This window comes from Rattus norvegicus, chromosome 15, assembly GCF_036323735.1.
Source record: "Rattus norvegicus strain BN/NHsdMcwi chromosome 15, GRCr8, whole genome shotgun sequence".
In the NCBI taxonomy this organism is placed as follows: Eukaryota; Metazoa; Chordata; class Mammalia; order Rodentia; family Muridae; genus Rattus; species Rattus norvegicus.
In genome coordinates, this window is record NC_086033.1 from 104,578,269 (window position 1) to 104,602,018 (window position 23,750).

The 23,750-nt window shown below is 48.4% G+C and overlaps 1 protein-coding gene across 4 annotated transcripts in view; it reads left to right on the forward strand.

Moving 5' to 3' along the window:
* The window catches only part of Farp1 (FERM, ARH/RhoGEF and pleckstrin domain protein 1), a 238,953-nt gene that overhangs the window by 47,073 nt on the left and 168,130 nt on the right, over positions 1–23,750 (forward strand). For 3 of the 4 annotated variants that reach the window (XM_017599720.3, XM_006252472.5, XM_006252475.5), the window contains exon 2: positions 10,916–11,109. In XM_017599720.3, the coding sequence (XP_017455209.1) occupies positions 10,939–11,109 (171 nt within the window). In that variant the 5' untranslated portion in view covers positions 10,916–10,938. Of the gene's footprint in view, positions 1–10,915; positions 11,110–23,750 lie in introns of those variants that run through there. The other variant, NM_001107287.1, reaches the window with a different exon arrangement.

The window sequence follows — 23,750 nt, forward strand, 5'->3', positions numbered from 1 at the left end:
CCCCCATATCCACCCCGTTCCCCTGTTTTTAAGGTCCAGCTCAGGATGCAGTTCCTCAGCCTGTCTAAGACTTGAGAATTCAAGGACTGCACCCCATCTAGAGTAAACTGCGGGCTCCAGCAGTTAGCTCAGAGTGCCTGCTCTCTCCTCGTGGGCCCTCTCTCCACCTTCATCAGGGTAGAGCCATCTGGTTTGAAGTCACTGTTTCCCATCCCTCAGAGTGGAAAGTGCAGTTGCTCTGGTGCAGGGGCCTGCAGATGCCTGCTAATGGTGGTGAGCTCTGTCCTTGAGACATTGAGTGACAACATGCCTTAGACAGGAGTAGCCGTCTCTGTAGATGACGAGTGAGTAAATCAGGTGACAGGCTTTGCCGTTAAGGTGGGCTGGGTAGCATGGCAGGCTCTGGTGTTTGGAGATGCTGACCTGTGCCGGTTAGGAAGAGAACCTTTCTTTGGCCAGTGGCTGTGATTAAGGAGGGCAAGTTTGGCTCAGTTTAAGAAATATACCCAGTTATAGTTCTGGAGCACTGTTCTTATGACATGAGTGGGGTCGGCAAGTAATTGATTCCCTCACCGGAGTCCACCTTCACCTGATATCTTTTTCGCTGTGGCTGTCCTGGTTAGTTTTGTCAAGTTGACACAGTTATAGAGTCATCTGAGAAGAGACATCTCCATCAGACTAACCTGTAGACGAATCTTTAGGGGCGTTTTCTTGATTAATGATTGATGGGAGAGGGTCCAGCTATAGGAGGTGTCTGTCACCCATGGGCAGTGGTCCTGGGGCATAGAAGAGTTTGTCTCGGAGAGCAAGCCTGTAGGCAACATTCCTCCGTGGTCTCTGACAGTCCCTGCCTCCAGGTTCCTGCCTTGGATTCCTGCCCTGACTTCCGTCATGAGAGATCTGTGAGATGAAGTGAACTCTTTTGCCCTCAAGTTGCTTTTGGTCATGGTGTTTGATCTTTTCAGTAGAAAGCCGACTAGGATACGGGCCTTCTTACTTGCCGGTAAAACAGAGGCTGAAGTAATGCAGACAGTCAGCATCTGCCTCGGACGGTCATCAAAGGTTGAGTTATTGCTATTTTCCCTGTCCTGGTTTCTTGGTTACCTACGGGGATAAAGGAACTTTTGTTTCCCAGTTGCATTTTGTCATTGCAGGAAATATGTTCACCCAGATCAGTCCGGGTGTAAGCAAAGGTAGCGTCTCTGTTGAGAGAGGTTGCAGTATGAATTGAAAATTGATTGGTGGGAGTTGGCCCCTTTTCTTGCCAAGAGCTGTTGGAAACATTGTATTCAGTGAGTGGGAGTTTCCCAGACCGGAGTGCTGAGCTGCTAGGTAAGTGGACAGTTTGCTTAGCGTTGTTAATGGACTTATACAGTCTGTCCACGCCACCCTCCTGGAACCTTTTAAGTCAGAATGATTCCAAACTCACCTGTGAGGTGGAACATGCCTCTCACCACAGCACATTGGGGTATGTGGGAGACAGGTGGGAAGATGGGGAGTTCAAGGTCATTGTCAGTTGTGTAATGAATTCCAAGAGGAATAAAAAAAATTAAAACAGTGATTCCCAGACTAGGTGTGCATCAGCACAACCAAAGACTTCTTAAAACACAGGTTGTGGGGTCCTGGCTGAGGTGGAGAGCCAGAGGTGAGGAGATGGGGAGGGACTGCAGGAAGGAGGTGAGCATGGGCTCCACTCACCTTCACCCAGTGGGCTAAACAATAAGTTTATGTAGAACCAAGGAGAATAGTGGGACGAGAGGCTGCACATACTGACATGGTACTCGGCGCTGATTAAAATCAGGTTTTTTAGTTTAGGACCCAGTGAGGACTGAACTTTTGGATTTTATTTTCCTTTCCTGGAGTGGGAGTTGGGGTGTGTGTGTGCTGGAGACCCAAAATTGGATTTCTGAAGCTCCAAGTGTAAAAATACTAAAAATAAAGAAATACCCCTCTTATTTAGTTAGATGTCTTCTCTAGATATTTCTTAGAAGTATTTAATTAAGAAACATTTTTGTCCCCCTGAGATGGTCTCGAGTGCTACAGAATAATGGCGTAGCTGGGGGTGACACCTTGAACTTCTGATTCTCTGGCTTCTCCTGAGTGTGGGAGGTAGAGGTCTGCACCCGATGTCTGGCTGAAGACACTGTAATGTTCCTATAGGTACTTAGTGTTTACTGTGGTAGGTGAGGAAGGCTGGAGACTCGATTACAGTTGAGTTTTCTTAGCTCTCCATCCCCTCCCAGGAATAGAACACCAAGCTGAGAGATGACCCTGTCCTTGGACAATCATCAGGTCTGAGCCACCCTCCCTTTTCAACCACCTAGGTGACATAAAACGGTTTCTTTTGCCAAAAATACAACCAACCAGTCAACCTCTGCTGCTGCAAAGGCTTCTGCTGAGCTCTCTCAGAACCCCTTATCAGTGGGCTCCCTTGGTGCCGTCTCTGGCAGGCAGAGGTCTGGTTTGTCTCTATTTTCCCCTCTCCTGGGGCCTGGTGACAGGGGCCAGGAACACAAGGTGTCTTTGTCCTGGAGGTTTCTGCTCCCACAGGCAGAGCAGATGAACTGAGCTGTTGGGGACTGGTCACACACCCTTTGTCCTTTGCGCTCCCAGGTGTTTGACACACTTGACTTTCATCCCCACGGTATGGCACATGCACACTCCTTTGCTCTGCATGTGTGGCATCGGGAAATGTTCCAAGGACACCAGGTGGCAGCGTCTCTGTGCCAGCCTGTCTTCCTCCAGGGTCTCACCTGTGAGTAACAATGTGGGGTGTGGGTTGCTTTTTTTGTAAGCTGGTACATTTGGTAAGCGTACATTTAAAACCGGAAGGGGAATACTGTTGTGCGCACAGTGACTCTTTGTCACTCGTCTTGGTGGTGAGGTGTCCCTTTTCGCCGATTACATTTCAGTAGATTTATGATCTAGATAGGGCTGGAATCCTCACTCAGTGGGACTCGGAGAGGGAAAATTACCTACTTACACCCTAGTAGGTAATAGACCTGTGGGGTATAATTTTGCAGAAGCGGATTTTTATTGTTTTTATTAATTCATGTGGTCAGAGGTCAGCTCTCTTCTACCATGTGGGCACCTTGGAAGAGACAATTTGTCAGGCTTGTGAGCAAAGCACCTTTATCTGATAAACCATATCATTGGCCTGACCCTGAGGTATTCTGTGTATGGTGTGTGTGTGTGTGTGTGTGTGTGTGTGTGTGTGTGTGTGTGTGTGGAGAGAGAGAGAGAGAGAGAGAGAGAGAGAGAGAGAGAGAGAGAGAGAGAGGAGGGAGAGAGGGAGAGACAGGAGAGAGAGAGAGAGAGAGAGAGAGAGAGAGATATGTGTGTTGTGTATTTGTGTGCATGTGGGCACTCATGTTAGGCTCCAGTGGGACTCCAGTGTCTTCCTCTATTGCTCTAGACCAGTGGTTTTCAACCTTACTAATACTGTGGCCCTTTAATACAGTTCCTCATGTTGTGGTGACCTTTAACCACAAAATTATATTTTTTGCTACTTTGTAACTATAACTTTGTTACTGTTTTGAACTCTAATATACACATCTGTGTTTTCCGATGGTCTTAGGGGGCCTTCCGGTTTAGAAATGCTACTCTATACCGTAGCTTTTTGAGGCAAGGTCTGTGGTTGAACCTGAGGCCTGCTGTTTTGTCTACTTGGCTCTTGTCTCCCCACTCCATTTCCTACCCAATGCTGTGGTTACAGATAGGTACTCCTGTGCCTGGATTTTATGTGGGGAACCCAAACTCAGGTTCTCCAGTTTCTGTAGCAAGCATTCTTACCCACCGACTCATCTCCCCAGATCCCTCTAGTACACAAAATTTTGAAAAGGTGCTCAATGAAGAACTAGGCTTGAGTTCTCCTGGTGTTAGCCTTTACCAGGTAGGTGCCATGATGCAGCAGCCTGCTTCCTGATGCCTGTCTTTCTATCCTCCTAGAGGGTTCTGTGTCCGTAGGCCCCACCACAGACTGTTTGCTGGTTTGGATGTAAAAGGCTTATGCATTTGCACACTTGGCGTTATCTCATGGTGTTATCTCTAGATAATGCTCTTGTTTTAGACGGTCGTAGCACTGGCTACACTGGCCAGCACTGGCTGGACGGTGAAGTTGCTGAGGAGTGGGCCTGGAATGTTATAGCCGGCCTGCCTTCCTGTTCCCGTCTCTCTGGTACCTGCTAGACAGAAGCAAGCAGTCTTGCATTCTCCATACCACCGTTGCCTGGAGCTGTTCGTGTCTACCTGCCTTCCTGCCAGCATGGACTGTACCCTCAAACAGGAGCCCAAATAAATGTTCCCTGAACTCACTTCAAGTCTGGTATTGGGTCACAGTGACAAGGAGAGTGGTGAACACCGCCCCCCTCCAGAATCACTCATCTGTCCATACCCTTCCACTCTTCCCGTACCCCTTAACTCAGACCTTTATGTACAATCCAAAGGTCTATTCTGTGACCTTTACCCCATAGGACTCATCTGTTGCTCCAGAAAAATCTAATCTCCCTGTGGTCTTTTTCTCAACCCGTGCTCCCCATCCTCACCCTAGCAACCTGTTTTTAGTGATTATCCTAGGAATAAACCATTTCTCCGTATTCTGAGAATTTTTTTTTCTTGTACCAAAGGTAGTGAGCCTGAAAAGGGCCCATAATCTCTGAATCTTGCCTTCTCCCTCTGTGCCAGTCAGCCAGTCTCTTCACATAGTGAGGTCATGCTCCCACCTACGTCAGGGCTAAAAGACAGAGGCCATTTTGACCACGTAGGTTCATTAGCCTAGTCTTGGGTTCCAGCACATCCCTTTTGCAGAAAGAAATTGCCCCACGGAGTTACTTTTGGGCTGTTTGTGTGCCCCTGGGGTTCTATTCCCAGCAGAATGGACTGAGAAGTAGCTGTTTGCAGGATCCTTTTGTCACAGCCCAGAGGCCTGTGCCGGAGGAAGAGGAGTCCTTGTGATGGGTGGCTGTGTTTGCACATGTGGGTGTGTAACCTCGCAGCCTTTGTCTTTTTAGGGAAATAGAACCATGTGTGCATTGTCATTTGCCTCTGGTGTCTTTCACGTTGTAAAACATTTTTTTGAGGGGTAGGGGCTCATCCACATCATCTTATGAGTTAAGACTGACACTCTTGGTGCTGACTAATGTTCCCTTGTGTGATGTGCTTGTACATTTTTGTTTCCGTACTGAGATAGCCAAAGGGCATTTGGGCCCATACATCCATCTGCATGTCTGTCCATCTGTCCATACATCCACCTGTCTGTCCATCTATCTATCCATCTGTCCATACATCCATCTGTCCAGACATCTACTCATCTGTCTGTCCACCTGTCCATCCATCCATTCCATCCATCTGTCCATCCGTCCGTCCATCCATCTGTCCATCCTTCTGCCCATCCATTATCTTCCATTTGGCATGGGGTAATGCCCTACGAGTAAATTTTCTTAGTTATTGGGGCAAGCCTTTAAGGGTTTGGATACTAACTTTTTGGTCAAACTTTTAGAAAGTTTCCAGAATGTTCTTCATGCTACACCACCTTTATTCCCCCTGGCCATGGGCAGTCTAGGGAATTACATTCTTGATGATATTTATTATTGCCTTTAAAAGATTACAGCCATTCTAGTGGATATGAGCCATGTCCTGTAGTGGGTGTGCCTAGTCACCCGTCTGTACGTCTCTGAAGACAGAGCCTGTTGCAGTTTTAAAATGGAGTTTCTGCTGTTTTTGGTTTCTCCACTCTCTGCTAAGTCTTCGGCTTTATTATTTTTACGTTTGCAGGAGTTATGGTGTCTTACAGCCACTGCAGTTGTCTAGCCTTTCTCTAGAATATAAATAACTTTTAACTGGTTGTTGTTGTTGTTGTGTCTGACTACTTCTGGTTTCCCTGCAGTTTATCTTCCAGTCGTTTCTTTTAAAAGACTCCCGAGTCATACTCCTCAGAATTCTCACCCATTGATCACATCTGGCTGCTTACATTTGGGTGGACCTTTGCCCTGGCTTAACGTTTGATCCTTCGAATGTTTGGGAATATTTCAGTGCTTTGTCTCGTTCCATTCTGGAAGACCCATGAAGTGTCTTGGTAGTGGTTTGTCTATTAGCAGGATATGATAACACTTTTTAAAAGGATTTTTAAATTTTCTGTTGTATTTATTTGGTTGTGTGCTTGAGGGTCGGCACAGACATGCTGTGGCATGATTTCTGAAGTGGGTCCCGGGGACTGAACCTGGGTCCTAAGCCTTGGTGACAGTCTCCGATTCCCCACTGTGCATTTTTAATTATGAAAACTTATCTTTAGTTTCTGGAATGTTTTCCTAAACCCTGCACTAAACAATTTCTTTTCTTTCTTTCTCCTTTTCTTTCTCTTCTTCTGTTTTAACCATCTTCCCTTTTCCAAGTCTTCAGGGGCATGCAGATCATGTCTCTGTTGTCTGTGACTAACCTCCCTGTGCTGAAGTTACACATCAGGACAAATTTGAATCTATAGCTCCTGGCGTTTCTGCTATGGGTGATATCCTGACATTTGGTGTGCTATCTTTTGTTTGTTTTTGTCATTTTGAGATACTGTCTTGCTGGCTTTAGATTTCCCTTGCTTCAGGCTCCCAAGGGTGGAATTGTAGGTATTCACAGCCCTGCCCCTTGTTTGCCTGGTCCTCACCTTGGTTGTTAGAGGAGGTCGTTTGTTTGTTTGTTTGTTTGTTTGTTTTTTATCAGCTAGCTATTTGTGGGATTCTCACCCAGGAGACTCACAGGGCTCTGCCCTGCTAGTGTGGCTTCTTATGACTTGGATGAAGCCTGGCCCTGTTTCTCCTGCTGATTCTGCCTTCCCCTGGCCTCTGCATCAGGTGTTCCCTCCATGTGACTTGCTCGTGGGGTAACTCATTCCATCCTACCTGTACCCTGAGAAGCTGCTCTGCACATCTGCCCCGGTCATTCTGAGAACGCCACTGTTGGTTTGTAGTCAGGGGCGGTCTGTGTGTCTCGGAGAACCCAGCTGTATATTGGCGTGAGCTCGCATCTCCTCTGTCTGACCTTTACTTGCGTCTCCTTGGGAGCCCAGATGTCTTCTCATCTCGGGGAAGGAGTGTACAATTTTGTGTTGAGCTCCTTATTGCTTTTGGGTAAATTCCAAGGGTAACTCTTTAAGCGGGGATACTGTGACCCGGCGCTCCAGTCTGTCATCATTTCTCTGCCAGATAAAAAAGTGCGTTTCTTTACACTGTTGAAGTAACGTTTCGAGGAGCGGGAAGAGTAAAGTTGCTTTGTAAGCTCCTTACGTAGGTGCAGAATGCCTATGGTACTGGTAACCTGTTCTTCCTGTTGACTGTTCTTCAGGCATCCAGGGGGTGAGGGTTGGCAGAGGTGAACAGGGCCCAGGTTAACGCTGATGCACAGGTGGTTTTGGGTTGGTTAGGCGTGTGTGCTGCCAGAGTGTGTGCTTCTCCGTCACGCAACAGTTAGGGTTCTTGGTTTATGACTTGCCGGCATTCCTGTGCTGTTCCCTGAGCTTGCTTAAGCTGTGTCCCTTGAAGCTTTTGGCTGAGTTGACATGTGAATTCAACAGAGCTTTCTACTGTACCACGTAAGAAGAAAGCAAGTGTCACATCCTTTGAGAAATGACAATACTGGGAAGTAGTACAGGAATGGGGTCATTGAGGACTGTAAAGAAAGGAAGGTAAGATTCCAGGTCTCTTAGTCACTGACTTGTGGGGAGTTAGACCAAAGTGCTAGGAGAGTGAACATGCAGCTGAGGCTCTTGGGAAGAAAGATGGTCGGGCTGTACACACACACACACACACACACACACACATACACACACACACACACACACACACACACACACACGAGGCTGGGAATGGAGACGATGCACAAGACTACAAGTGTGGTCTGCTTTGAATGTTACATTTTTTTTAAAGATTTACACACATATATACATATATATATATATACATACATACATTACATACATACATACCATGTGGTTGCTGGGATTTGAACTCAGGTCCTCATGAAGAGCAGTCAGTGCTCTTAACCGCTGAGCCACTTCTCCAGCCCTACATTATTTTTAACAACAAGATGTCAAGGAACACATCTGTAGAAGTAGTTTTGCACGGTTTGTGGAGAGGATTTTGAGACCAGTTGACTTCATATTGAATCTATCAGCACCTACACTGGCTCATCAAGCACACATGGGTGTTCTGTCTTCTGCTCCCCAGAAGGCTGTGCTTAGAATTGTAGGTGAACAATCTAGTCTTGTCTCTCAACATGGTGAGTTGTGCCGCTAGAGTCTAGACCACACAACCAGGCGGGTTAAAGTAGGAACTTGGCGAATCTTTATTTGTGGCAGAGATTAGAAAGATGTCAGGTAACTGAGCCTAGTCTTAAGTGGGTGTGTGGGAAGGAGGGGGTAGCTCTGACTGAAAAAGCTGTCTGTTGCTGACCTTGCCCTGTCATGGGACCCAGACTGTCAGGGTGTATTAAAAATGAATAGCGGCCCCTCACGTTCCTGTGTGGGATGATGGAGGTGGGAGGGGCAGGAGGCAAGGCGATTCCTAGAATGTACTCACGTCCCATGCTGGTGGATGGCAGGCATTGGCTTTGAGAGCCTAGTGATCTGTGTCAGTGGTGGATGGGGCACTGCATTCTGGTCTGGTGTCTTTGGATCACTTCATGCCTGCTGTGAGAGCATGAAGGGTTTTACTGTGAAAAGACAAAGTTCTTGGGAAACTACTTGCCTCTACAGAAGAACAAAATGAGGCTTGCAAGATAACTGGCTGTTCCCAAGGACCCGAGGTGGAGTGTGCAGTATGTTTGAGGGGCATCAAATGCTGCCCCCAGCTCCACATCTGCTACCTTGTAATCCCACGATGCCCCCTTCTCGACTGACTCTGTCACTAACTGTCTCTGTACCCTCCATTCTTTGTGATTTCTTGTCCTCCTCTGGGATAAGTTACTCTTTTACTTTAGGGGTTCCACAGTCACTCTCTCTGTTCACACCTGTGACTTTTACTTGTAACAGTAAGGCAGACTACACCCAGGGCCTGTGTCCATCCCCACCTCCACGGAAGCCTGGGACAGGAGCACCCAGTTCCTCTGCCTGCCTTTTGCCCTGGCTTCCTGTTTCCCATCATTCCAACCTCACCTGTTCTCCCAGCAGCTAGCCACGGGCAACACTGGGTTGGTTACTTAGTGTCAGGCAGTCTTCTATTTCCATTTCCGCTCTCCAGGTCACCACCTCATTTACGAGTTGCTACAGTTGCTTTGAAGCTGGACTCTCCCCGCCTCCCCTCTCTTATTTCCATGACATTTGTCGTCTCATTTTTCTAAAGTTGTGTTTCTGTGGTGTTATTATTGTCCTTGTGGTTCAATGCTCCCTACAGGGAAACACTGTTCTCAGCTAGGCTTAGAGGGTCTCCATAGTCAGATTATAGCTCACTGTCAAAATTCATCTGTAACTTCTCAGCCTCCATTTACCCTCTCCTTCCAACTTGCTATCTTTTTCCTTTCTCCTCCCTCCCTCCCCCTTTCCCCCCTCCTTCCCTCCCTCTCTCCCTTCCCTTCTTCAGCAGCCCCTCCTCTATACTCCTGCAGTTCCCTGATCTGCTTGTGCTTAGCCTGTGAGCTCCAAGGATCCTCCAGCGCTTCTCCAGTGCTGGGGACGAGCCTGGTGAGTGCTTTACTAACAACCATCCTCCCAGGCCCACGCCATCTTAAATCTTCCCAAGATTTGCAGCCAAATGGTTCAGTTCTCCTTCTTCTGGGACGGAGGACCTCTCCCCACACCCCTTAACTGTTATATTTTGAGTTGACATTTTGTTCCTCTGTGCTCCGGTGACACGGGATCTGCAGCCATCGGGTAGTTGCCCGACTGATTCTCTGTCATTGAGCAGCCATCTTGAGCTCTGTCTTGTGCTAAATTGGGCCTCAGTAGGTACCGAAGTACAGAGAACACTTGAGATGAGGGCCTCTTTAGAGGGTTCCTTGTGCCATCAAGGGCAGGGTGGGGGTGGACATATGGCTGTCTCAGCCATATGGAGTGACTTTGGCTCAAACCATGAGCTCAGAATAGACAGCAGAACCCAAGAAGCTCTGTACCCAGTGTCCAGGAAGTGACATTTGAACTGATGTTTAAAGCCATTTAAGAATTTTCTAGGTGAAGGGAGAGTGTTCAAGCCTTGTTGCTGAGACCATACAGAGGAGGGGCAGAGGCAGGGTATCCTGAGAGAAGGGTAGGCTTTTATGGGAGGGAAGAGGATAGTTTGTTTTTAGGAAAATGGCCTTCATTGAAAGTTACAGTATGCACAGTGGCTTCTTGGGGAAGGTGCCTTGTTGGAGGTTTGGGGGGTGAGGAAGAAGCAAAGGGTGAAGTTCTCATCATCAAAAATGAACTTCAGGAATGGCAGGCAAAACCCCAGCGGGTTTCCCGTCTGGCGCATCTCATCTGAGTTTATTTCCTCGAGTGTCAGCTGGCGAGCCTCAGTGTGCGTTCTCCTCTCATCTTTAGAATGACCACATTCTTTACTATGTGACCAAGTCCCTACAGGATAATTAGTGGGTTTTAATGACAGAGCCCAGATCCCGTTTTCGTCTTCCTACCCGACTTTAAAGGTGTGGAAAGTCGAGCCTGGTTATTGGAGACTCAGAACTAGAGAACAACACAGCTGAGTCTACAGTGCGAATAATTAAGAGCTGACCATTGAGCTAGAATAAAATATACAGTATGCAGAAATGCAAAGGGACACGCAGGAAGGCACGAATGTGTAAATGTGACATTTCAGGTAGATACACAGAGGCTGTGTGGTGGGTACAAGGAGGCCTCTCTTACCTAGCTGCTGTAGTTTGGGGGAGACTCAAAGCAAGGAGAAAACACTGCAAGAAAAACCCCTTCTTCTGATACCTTTTTCTCTCTTATCGCTTCCTGCAGATCTTATATAAGCTACTTTCATCATGGGAGAAATAGAGCAGAAGCCCACCCCAGCATCACGTCTGGGGGCCCCAGAGAACTCGGGGATCAGCACCTTGGAACGAGGACAGAAACCACCGCCCACACCTTCAGGAAAACTTATGACTGTCAAAATCCAGATGCTGGACGACACCCAGGAAGCCTTTGAAGTTCCAGTAAGCCAGGGGTTGTGGTGGTGTCCAGGTGGGGTTGGGTAACTTGGAATGGTCATCAGTGGTACAGTGAAGTGAGGCACACCAGAGGGTCTGTGTGCTCAGGCATTCCACCCCTCTCTCTCTCCCAGTAGGCATCGCTGGACGTCAGAGCTGTACACGGGCCACCCATACACATAGGGACTTGGATGGCTTTGCTTGGAGCTTTCCTGTGGCTTCCCATACACAAACAGATGTAACCGAATGTGTGTTTTATGTATTATATCTATCATGCCTATATATGTGCCATGTATAACTGATCAGTATATATCAAGTTGTATAATTGCATCTAAAGATATGTAATATGTGCGTTAACGTTTGTGTTCAATGGAAGAGTGTTTCTCTAAGTGGGTTGCAGGAATTCCTTGATAGCACAGTCAGTTCTTGTCTCCCCACTGCACGTGTTGGATCCAGGTAAAGTCATCCTGAGAAAACCACCAGAACTCACTGCGTGGTATTTCCATGTGAGGAAATGGGAGAAAGTGAGCTCATGGCCTTCCTGTGTGGAGAGTTTCAAAAGCCGTGACCCACACTTTCCACAGGACAACTGTGAAACAAGAGCACCACCCCCACATCACAGGGGTGGGGAGCAGGGGAGTGTGTGTTTGTGTGTGTGTGTGTGTGTGTGTGTGTGTGTGTGTGTGTAACCATGGAGTGGGCAGAGTCCCAGTCCTCGGCTCCTCCTTTGGTCTCCTGGTCTGGGGCCAAGAGGGGGGTGGGGGAGAGGTTGGGGGACTGGAGGGGAGGGGAAGGAACCATGAAGCGGGCGGAGTCCCAGTCCTCGGCTCCTCCTTTCGTCATGGGGCGGGGGGGGGGGCGGGAGAGGGGAACCATGGAGTGGGCGGAGTCCCAGTCCTCGGCTCCTCCTTTGGTCTCCTGGTCTGGGGCCAGGAGAGGGGTGGGGGAGAGGTTGGGGGGCTGGGGGGGAGGGGAAGGAACCATGGAGCGGGCGGAGTCCCAGTCCTCGGCTCCTCCTTTCCTCTGAGCCTCTGGGGCCCTCATGCTCTTTATTGAGAACTCTGCCTCAGTCTCTTCCCAGCCTCTTGCTCAAGTATCTCTTCCTAGAGATTAAGGTGTCAATTATGGTGCTGTAACCCATGGGGCCCCCAGACCCCAGACTGCACTTCTCAACTTCAGTCAGAGAGGCCTCGGCATACCTGTGTCTAATCTTTTCGGTTCTACCTTGACTGCCTGTGCCCGCATCAGTAGTCGGTGGTAGAGGGAGACAATCCGCCTTGAACTCGGGCCACGGCTCAGCCAGCCTTTGGAACACACCTGTTTTTACAGCGGAGGCAGTCCGTTCATTATTTCTGTTGGCGAGGGTGCCTGAAACTTAATAGTCGGCATTAACGGTGTAACCCATCATTTAATCATTTATGGGATATGATTCAGTAAATTATATTTATTCCACAGAACATTGTTCAGGGAGTGTGAATTAAGTGTCTCAGGGAAAGATAAACCTCAGAATGGCTGTGTTTAAAACTACCAATTTTTTTTATCGCACATTGCAAAACAGCCTTTGAACCTTCTTAATTTTCTTGCTGAGGAATTCATCTTTCAAGGACTTGGCCTAGGACTTCATATTCCAGTGAACAAAGCCACTGCTAATTTCTGGCATTGGGGGAAAGCACCTGCCACCCGCTGAGAATTCTGCCTTCTGGAACCCTCCCTCTCCTTCCCGGTATTCTCTCCTCCTTGCCAGACTGGTTTGGTGAAGTATTCAGTTTCTCTTTCCCATTTGCCCCTGTAGAAGGCCAGGCTCCAGCAGCGCTCTCTGTTAAATGGTGTTCCTGTGCAGAATGCAGTAGAGAAACTATCAAATGCTGTGTTGTGCAGGCTGTGGGATCACTGTGCAGCCTCCAACGGTGGATCTTCCTAAGAGCAAAGGTCACAGCTCCACAGCCAGCTACCATCTGAGTAGAAATTGTGTCGGGACTGTGTAGTAATAGAATTGTATTTTCATCTTTTAAAATTATTTTGGGGACTGGAGTGATAGCTGGGCTACTTAAAAAAAAAAAAATACAAGCACAAGATCTGCCTGCCTTGGATTTCCAGAACCTATGTTTAAAAACAAAAATCCTGTCATGGCAATTAGTGTGCCCTCATAATCTCAGGGTTGGGGACCTGAAAACAAGTGAGTCCCTTGGCCTCACTGGCCATCCACTGTAGCCTGGTTGGTCAGTTCCTGGCCAGTGAGAGAGCCTGTCTCAAAATAAAGGCAGATGACCCTGAGGAGCACCGTGAGGCTCTTCTCTAGCCTTCATGCTCATTCCTGTTCAGGCACAGACACACAAACGTATTTACCTTCTTGTGTTTTAAGAGCTGTTCTGTCCACTTTTAACCCCTTTCTGTAAGGAGCCCTTCCTGTGTGCCCTTAATGGCCCTTCTACCCTGGGCAGGGCAGTGGCTTTATTTTCCCCTCTGCCTTTTCGCAGAATTCTTGGTTTGTACCCTAGTCAAGGTGGACCATTGCCTGGGGTAAAAAAAATTCCACTTTTTCTTCTACTGTTTCTCTTGTGCAACTTTCTTAACCTCTCAATATCTGCTTTCTCCCCCCCCCCCCCCAGAAAGTGAGGTAATAGTAAATACTGCTTGATGTTTTATGAAATTAAATAAAATGGCGTGTATAAGAAGCCTGCAGCTGTCCTGGTGCACCTTGGGAGTTTTGTAGAATTTGTGGCATTTATTTACCTGGCCGATGGCTTCTCAGGGTAGGGACCCGAATTGTGGTCTCCTTGCTCTCTCCCTCTCCCGTGTAACTGGGCGGATGATAGGGGCTCATTAGGTGTTTGCCAATCGAATGCTACAGTGAATTTATTTTACAATCAGAGTGCAGTACTTTTAATATGTCTCTTTCTGAGTTAGAGTGTGCCTTCTCGCCCACGGGCAACAGATGTTTTCCTTAAACTGGCTATAGTAGGACAGATGGATATCGGCATGTCTCTGGCTGGAACAGACTCTAAATCTCTGCCTTGTGCTCTTTAAGAGCAGCTAGAGCCCCTGGCCACCCCGCAGCTGGAAACCATCAAGACTTGGTGGTGAGTCAGCCATCCCAGGGATGGGAAGGGCTGTGGCTCCAGGACTGATCTCGGAGACCAGACCATCTCCCCATAATTGCTTTACTATCTGTGCTTCAAAGCTCTTTGCTGAGAATTCACCAAGGCCATCTGACCTTGGAAGTGTCCTCCTCTCCCACAAGTGCAGGATGGAGCATCCTGTGGGAGCGTGTCCCCATTGCTCACAAGCCTTCGTCCTGCAGATGGGTAAGGGATGAAGCCACGAGTCTCTGCAGCTTCCTTTGGGGGTCAGTCTTCAGTGAACTCTTGTTCTAGGAATGAGTCTCCCGGGCCTGGTGTGTCGAAATACAGATGTCTGCAAGCAGTCATTTTAAATACAAGCTCCCTGACCAGCTCCTGCACAAGAAAGCAAACCATATTCTTGGTGGCGATCTATCATTCTTTTCTCTTTATTTCCTTCTTTCCTTCTCTCTCTCTCTCCCTTCTTTCTCTTTCTGCCCTTTCTTTCTCTTTCTTTCCTTCTCTCTTTCTCTCTCCTTCCTTTCTTCCCTTCCCTCTTTATCTCCTCTCTCTCTCTCTCTCTCTCTCTCACTCTCTCTCTCTCTCTCCTTTTTCTGTAGCCTTTAGAAACCTTTTAACAACAACAACAAAAAAGCCAGGACAGCAGACACCAGCCAGTCTTTTCCCACCCCTGGGGTTAGCTGGGCGAGCCTCTTCAATGTTGAACTTGGATGGTTTTTTTAGGTACTTCCTCTGCACATCGGAAAGTTCAAAACCAACATTTATAGGAAGTGCTGCCGCCTGGTGTTTTATCGCCTTGATGTTGAAAACACTTCAAATAAGCCACACCTCAGGACTGATAACACCCGCTTTCTCTTCTCGGGAGGCTTATAATGCACAGTGGGTCCCAGGTCTTAGGAAGCCTTAATGACATGTGAGTCACTGAGGAATCCTATCTCCCCCGACCCCTTAGACCACCTCTGTGAAGGTCCCGAGAGAGTTTGTGTTTCATGTTCTCCTGGCCCTCTGGTGAACAAACTGCTCCACCAGGGAGGGTGCCTGGAGAAGCAGATGGCAGCCGCCCCCTGTGTTCAGCTCTTAGTGTTTGGTCTCAGACGAGAATATAGCAGGTGACAAGAAGATGCTGCGTGCCCATCCAGGACAGGAGTGGTGGTAGGCAGTGGAGAGAGTGCAGCCTCTCCAGTGGTCAGGGCGGGAAATCACCCTGGGCTTTTACCTGTATCATTTTCTCCTTGCTTTCCTTAGAAGCTGTGGTAGCTCTCAAAGTCTGCGTAGCTTGCCTCCTTTGCCTGAAGACTGTATGTGAAGTCAATATCTGGACTCCTGGGGGTCCAGGAGAGAAGAGAGTAGGAATCTCCCCTCAGGTTCTCCAGAACCTTTCTCGGCTTTGCTCTTTAGCTTCTGCTTTAGCCTATCAAGGAAAACTCAGTTCGCTTGCCTGATTATGTGTGGCAGTAGAGGTGGGAGTGCCCCTGGGTCCTGACTCCTCCCCAGCAGTGTAGATCTCACAGTTACATGCAGACCAGCCTAAAAGGGAGGGGACTCACTGGCAGTGCCTTCTCAGGGTCACATCAAAGCCAGGGTGGCTTTGGCTCTGGTACTCAGGGCCCTCAGCTTAACTGTCTCCCTTCCCTTCTTGAGTTTCATGGATGCTGCTACTGTGATCCTGTTGGTGTGACCCTGCCTAGTCCTTTTAAAGACAGTATTTCATGGTACAGCTCTGAGTAGCCTGGAACCTCACCACTTAAGACAGGGTAGCCTTGAACTCCCGGAGATGCTCTCCCTCATCTTGCTCTAGTTTAATCTGTCAGGAGGGCAGACATTCCAGGCCTGGGCTGCTTGGTTATTGCCTCTCCCCCTCCCCGCTGGCCCACCCTGACCAGGCTCTGTCAGAGGGCAGTGTTCTCCTTCAGTGTTTATTCCCTTTATCTAATTAGCCTGGAAATCTCTGTCTCCCATCTGGCTCTGACTAAGAGTCTCTACACATCCCTGGTAACCAGACATCGTAGTTTTCTTGTCTGCAGAGTGAGGCATTGGGTCCAGGTGTAATACCTTATTCTCCCTTTCTGCCCTTGGAAGTTGGGATGTGCTGTTGGATGAAGCAGCCTTTTCTGGAATTCTCTGGCAAGATGGTAATCACTGTGGGACTATTACTATTATTGTTGATATTGTTTCTTTTGCTTTTGTTTCTGAGGCAGAGTCTAGCCTTGTAGCCCAGGCTAGCCTCAAATTCAAACCCTCTCTCTTACTTGCTTCCAAGATTACAGGTGTGTGCACCACTCCCTGGGGGTTATTAAAGCAAGATAGAACACGCGCAGTCTGATCAGATATGGCCATTGCTGTATACCTAGTGCGTTATGTAGAGAAGGACATGGGCTGGGAATAGGAGGCACAACATGTTTCATGGGTCTTGGAGATGCAGCTTAGGGGCGTCCGGTGGTTACCCTGCAGCTCACTGAACCCCTTGGCACTGGGAAAAAGGAGTCCGAACGAAATAACATATTTCCCAGTAACGCCTGGATGATAAACTCACCATGTTTGTTGAAGCTGGAGACGACGCCCTCACACTTGCCTTTGACGTCACAGAAGAGACCACATCAAAAATGCTCTGCTCTTTTTGTTGGTAGCAGGATTGCCTAGGGTATTTTGGAGCCCTAATTAGGAACACTCTCAAGTCGAGCCTACAGTGATTAAATGGGGCTTTCATTTCCTTACCTTCGAGATGAAATGGGCTTTTCACTGCCCTGACCCTCGCAGAAACCTGGGCAAGTCATCAATGGAGACTTGTGCTTCCAGGCTGTCTGGCTTGGGGAAGGGTGATGCGGTCAAAATTGAAAAGGAACATTTTCTGTCCGTTCCTGAGAACCAGATCCGCTCACTCCGGCCAGCCGCTACTCCACTGTGCGTGCGGTCTGCAAGCCACCCTCTCCCGGCTGTCTCCCTTTTAGCCGCCCTCTCCACGAGATCCTCTAGGCGGTTTGTTACCACGCCTGACACACACATCATGCTCTGTGGGCCATTCCAGCATGGCACCACGACACGATAGCCCCAGTCATTCTGTAGCCTAGCACGGCTTCCAGAACTGAGACAGGTTGCCTCTCTGCCCGCCGGGAACTTTGTTCACATCCCCTGTAGCCCGGTGAATCAAAGCTCTAAAAACTGGTAGTTTAACAATCAGATTTATATGTTAAATCTACAATCCATCCACACAATGAACTTACAACCAATTGATAAGGATATAAACTGCCCACCTAGATAAGATAAATTTGTCTACAGAAAACCACACCGGCTACCTTGGCAGTTCCGGACCACCCAGATCTGGGTCACCCTTCTCAGTCTTCATCTTGTTTCTTCCTTCTTCTCCTTCTCTCCCTCCCTACAAAAACTTTGTCCCCACCTTATTTTTTTACTGTCCAGTTATGGCCTTGATCTAACTTGTGCCAGCCCTCACCTGCACAATGACATCAGCCTACAGAAGGGCAGGGTTTTAAAGCCATCTTCCTGATCCTTGGGCTCTGTCAAAGGGAAAAGCAGACGTTTGTCCTCTCGGAATGCTCAACGTCTCATCTTTGTGGCCCTGTGGGTTTTTTTTTCTGAGAAAACCGAGGCTGGACATTAATTAAATCAAGCCGTTTTTGCCTTTTTATAAAAAGTTTTCATGGAGTTCCTGCTTCCATTTTCTATCAGCAGTCTTAGGGAATGAGGCCCGTTGGACCTGGTTTCCTCATGGAGATGAAGTACACCTGTGTGTGGACGCGCCCTGCCCGGCTTTGCAGTGTTCTCCGGCTTGCCTGGAGGAACAGGATAGACCTGCATAAACTTTAATTGGCTCTTTAAAGCCAAGGCCCGGAGCACACACTGCCTCTTAATCGTTAGCCCTCGGTGAGAACAAGTGCAGGGAGTTTCACGTGTCCGCTGGTCTCTTAAAAACAAGCCAGTCATTTCCCTCTGCATGTTCGTGTTGCTTTTGGCTCTTTAGCCAACTTTCTGGAATAGTCCTGAAGTCCGTTCCACTCTGCCTGGTCGTTTCTGTGCATTATTTAACGTAGGATGATAAATGGGGCATGTCTGGGTCTAGCCTCCTGAGGTTAAATGGAAAGGCCATTTTAATGGAGGGAAAAAAAATGTTTTTCTTTCTTTCATAAATCATTCCTGATAAATACTGTTAACTTTCGCCTCTGGCTCCTTAGAAGCAAAAAGCCGAGTTTAAGCCCGGGATGCTTGCGACTGCTTTGCTCAGCTTTACTGACTCTCGTGGTGATCAAAGCCGTCCTCAGCCACACCACTCAGGAATGCAGCCCGATCACAGCTGTTTGCTATTTTCTCCCTAAACTTACTCAGGAGAAGCTAATAAATAAAAGGAAGAGGCCGCAGTTAAAGAGTGTCCACCTCTGACATGAAAATGAGCCACAGTAGGAAATTTAGAAGTTGTTTTTCCCCCCTTCTCCTTGCTTTGAAAGGAAATAATTTTTCTTAGCTCCATCTAAGAAGGTCGAGGGAGAGAGGGATGCAGAGGCCTAGGTCCTCCTGACAGCTCGCCGGCTGTGTGGCCGACTTTACCACAGAGTTTACATGCTCAAATGGAGCCTCTCCTGGAGAGGTAGTGTTGCAGAGTACCCATGCTGCTCTCGGGGAGGGAAGCCTGATCCTGCTTGCTGTAAGTGGACTGTCATCTTTGTTCTTGAGCCTGGTTGAGGCCCTGCTTTTACTTCAGGGCCGTTGTGCGAGTCAGATGGGAGAAAGAAGCACAGGACAGAGCTTTGAAGTAAACACTAGCATGCTCGTTCCTCTTCCTGTGCGCTCACTCCTACCAGCCTGGAGCTCTCTTTATGTGCATGGTGGCCCTTAAACCAGTCAGGCAGCCCACTGGCTTTCTGAAGGTCTGTGAGAGCGAGTGTGGCTGAAGCAGGCAGACCGACCCACGCACTGCAATATGGGGTCGTTCCAACCCATTGGAGGCCGAGGTAGGAGAGTTGCCACGATTCTGAAGCCAGCCCAGTCCTTCTGGAGCTGCACAACTAACTCTGTCTCAAAAAACACAAAATAAAAGAAAAAAACCCACTGAAGGTGGGGTGTGTGTGTGGGGTTCCTCCTTAGAACTTTACGTGCAGTTTTGCCTGTTGATTTTAGTCCCTATCATTTCCAGAGCCCAGCGGCATGCACGTTTTCCAAGAGTTGGGGTGTCTGACGAGATCCCTGCATCCAGGTCATGTAGACTGAACAATGGAAGTGTCCTGGGATTTTGAGATCCCTGTGGCCGTGTGGGCCTTGTGTGTCCGTGGAAGGGATGCTATTCGATTTGGTTGCAGATATGAAGGCAGGTGTATCTCCGATCGGACTGTTTGATCCAGCCTGTCTTATCGTTTGCTCGTTTTTATTGCTCCGAACATCTGAGTTGGGTGTGGCAGCTGTAAGTCCCAAAGCATACACGGATGAATGGCCAGGCGGGGAGTTCCTGCGGATAGATTGATTGTGGAAAAGAACAGTTCTAAAAGCCTCCACTAGCCTTGAAATTGAGCGTGAGAGCTTTGATTAGGATTATTTCCTCCTTTACATGAGCAGGAAGTCGGACCAGATACCCACAATGGGATTCTGTGGCTCCGGTCTTATTTGTAGACTGTGACCTTGGAAACACGATCCGGGCTCCATAAGGTGTTTGTCGACTCGAGAGGCAAGGTGCTGCCAGCGATAAGACTGTGAAGAAAAATAACAACTACCCTTTGCAGAAGGGACCGACATTATTTATGAGTGGGCGGTAAGCTGGCATCGAGCTCTGGCAAATGTCTTCCTTTAGGTGGTGTGAAAGGAACAGTTGTTTTCTCTTAAGCTAATCTATGGAGTCTGTGTGGGGGAGCGTCAGAGTTTGGGAGGGGTGAGAGGGTGATGTGCAGGAACCAGAGTCCCACCCGAGGGCATCCGTAGTCCAGATCACAGTTGTTGGAGCCCACAGGGGCCATAGGGATGATGCAGCCTATCAGCTGTCCTGTGTCTGTGGAAGGATGGCCTTGGCACAGGGCGGGTGACTGAAGGCCAAGCTTGAGAGATTTAATAGAAGTGACAGGGAGTTGACAGGTAGCAGAGAAGTCATGGGGGTGAGCCAGCCCCTCCTGTGGGATCGGAAGACTTCAGTGATGAGTTGGGAGCAGGGAGCTGCCTGCATGGAGACCATAGGTGTATAGCTTTTAAGGTTACATACAGCCTGGGTGGCTCCATGCTGTCACCAAGGACCAATTGACAGATAAATATCATGTAAGAAATGGTCTTCTTTTAGTAGGTACCTGTTGGGGACACTTGCTGAGGTCTCTGGTAAGAGGCATCGTGTGTGTCTGTGTGTATATGTCTGTATGTATGGTGTGTGTGTGTGTGTGTGTGTGTGGTGTGTGGTATGTGTGGTGTCTGGTGTATCTGTGTGTGGTGTGTGTGTATGGTTGGTGTGTGTGTAGTGTGTGTAGTGTGTGTATATGTGTTGTGTGTGTGTATGTGTGTGGTGTGTGTGGTATGTATGTGTGGCGTCTGTGGTGTGTATGTGTTTGTATGTGTGTGTGTATGTGTGTGGTGTGTGTGTGGTATGTATGTGTGGTGTCTGGTGTGTATGTGTGGTGTGTGTGTGTGGTGTGTGTGGTATGTATGTGTGGTGTCTGGTGTGTATGTGTGGTGTGTGTGTGTGTGTGTGTGTGTGTGTGGTGTGTGGTGTGTATGTGTGGGGTGTGTGTGTTTGATACCATTTGCCTTTCTTTTTCTTTTTTTTTTTTTAATTTTTTTTTTTTTCCGGAGCTGAGGACTGAACCCAGGGCCTTGTGCTTGCAAGGCACTACCACTGAGCTAAATCCCCAACCCCCTCCATTTGCCTTTCTTAATCACTCTTGATCACATTAATTTTTGAGGCAGGGTCTCACCCTGAACCTGGCTGTATATTCAGTGAAAGCAGCCCCTGAGCCCCTGCGATTCTATCTCCACTGCCTAGCATCAGGACTGCAAGCATGTGTGATTGTGCCTGACTTGCATGTAGAGCAAACTCCCACTTTGGTGGCCAGCCACCTGTCTAGCGCCTCCACTATTGTCACTAAATTATCTTGAGACAAGGTCCCACTGTGTAGTCCCCGCTGACCTTGGGTTCATGTCGCCTGCCTTAGCCTCCCAATTACAGAAGTAATGCCAGACATAGCAAACAGAGGTTGCGTTCTGACCTCTAACGTGCCTTTTGTCTAATCCTTGTCTGTCACACTTGCTTGTCACACTTGTCATGGAGATGGGACTGCTTCAATCCAGTGCTTCCCAAGGATTTTGCTCATGGTTTATATCACGCGACTTGTCGTGTAATTTCAGTGGAGTTCCCTTGAAATATGAGCTATAACAGAGGCTATGGTGGCTCATCTGTCAACGGTAGTATCAGGGTGAAATTTCAATTACTTTTGATCTGGACACACCAGGAGAGAGAGTGGTCCCAAAGTTACCAGGCAGTCCCAAGCCCTGAAAGGGAGAACATGCTTGAGGGCTGGAGGGGTTGCTTATGACTGGACACTGCCAGCTGGGCAGCTCCAACAGTGTGAAGTTGACTCACAGAGGATGGGCGAGTGAGAGCCTCTCAGTCCATGATGCCTCCTGTCCACTCTACCTCCACCAAGAAACCTTAGAGCGGAGGGCTGAGCAGTCTTGCTGTGGGACAGTTGCTAACATCAGATGCTCTCTCAGCAGGAGGCCAAGAATGCCTCACGGAAGGTGCTGGTCCGTTTTTTGGTCAGCCTGATGCTAACTGGGATTGTCCAGCAGAGAATGTCCCCTTGTGGAGGGAGATCGGGCTGTGCTGTGGGTGACATTTTCTTGATTAATGATGGGTGTGCAAGGTCCTAGTCTAGTGCACCCCAGGGTAAGGAGTCCTGGGTTACATGAGAAACAAGCTGCGCAAGCCATGGAGATCCCTGGCCTCTCCTTCAGTTTACCCCTAGGTTCCTGTGCTGAGTTTCTGCTCTGGCTTTCCTTGTCACTGGAGCGTAACTCGTATGTCAGATAAACCCTTTTCTCTGTAAGTTGTTTTTGATCATATAGTTTTTCATAGCAAGAGAGCACGCAGAGCATCGAGTACCTCTCTGTTAATCGTCAGCCACGTCATTTATGGGCCGTGTCTCACTGGTAGGCACCGACAAAATACACCTTCTGTTCATGTAAATCCTGACTCCTGGGCACATGCTTTGCTTGTGGCCTGTGTCAATAGCAAAACTTAAGGACAATAATAAAAAAAGAGGACGATACTTTAGTGACGCCAGCGTGTGTTGAAACGGAACTCGGATACTGCTCTGAATGTTGTGACCAATGTCACTCGGTTTAGCTACTCTTGTGAGCACACTTTATTGGAGTCTGTAGGTGGGGTCTGCAGTTCACGACAAAGGCTGAGAACAGCTCTTTGCCTTTTATTAATTCCGGGTCCATCACACACAACAGTTCTATGAGTCCAGGTAGGTTTTAGAACAAAGACGATGGTCTCTGTGTGTTGACCACATGGTCAAGTTGCCGGGGTTCACCCCAGGGCTCTGTTGACCCTCTCGTGGTTTGTCTAGCTCTCACTGAGGAGAGTTTGCTGACTGTCGTGTGGTAGAACTTCCTGGGGAGATGAGATGCACACGTCTGCTCTCCCCAGATTGGGAGCCCATGACAAAGTACAGATACCACCAAAGTCCGGCTTGGTAAACCATGAGTTTCCTTGGGGTTACTTACAGGAACATGGGTGAAGGACATTTACAGCAGCAGACACGAGTCATGGACATCTGTATCACCAAAGCCAGCCCCATTCACAAAAGCTGGGAATCTGGCACACATCACACAGCTTACAGGCAGCTCAACGGGTTGGAGAGAATGAATCCCTTCCCGGTGCCTCAGTTAGTCTACACCTCTTCCAGGCAGCTTGGCTAGTTTCTTTTTCTTCCAGGTAGTTCCAGCCTTTTTTAAAGTTTTTTCTTTTTTTCTTGTCTGAGAAGAGACTCTTCAGCTTCGAACTATGGCAGGGTGGGGCCTAGAGAGTCTTGTCAGTTTCAGGGACTTCCTGAAGCTACTTTGAGTTTTTCAGCTTTCTGCGTAAGGATACAAAGTTTAAATTTCAGAAGAAATTTATACAACATTGACCTGGTCTTGCTGCTGCAGTTGTTTTCATTAGCTTACTTCCTATTTATGGGGATAGTTTCTGTCAGGGGGACCTTTCTCCTTATTGCCTTCCATTTAGCTCTCTCAGAAAGCCCTGGAAGGGGTGACCAGGCCCCAAAATATAGTTCTCATTTTCTTCAGAAAACTGGGCCAGTAGGAACCCAGATGCCAACAGTGGCCCTTAGCAGCCTGCCGGCCCAGGGCTGCTTTGAGAGACCCTTGTAGAGGGTATGCACCATGTCACGTGGCTTCCACATTGCTTTTTACCCTTTAGTCTGGCTCACTAATGCTGTCCTTTGGGTTTGTTCTGGGCACAGTTTGGCAGGACACAGGGTACTAGAGGAAAACAAGGACCTTTTCTCTGTGCCCTCCATCCATGGGATCCTTCCAGCACCCTCTTTCTACTGTGACACTGAGGTGAGGCGAGCTGTG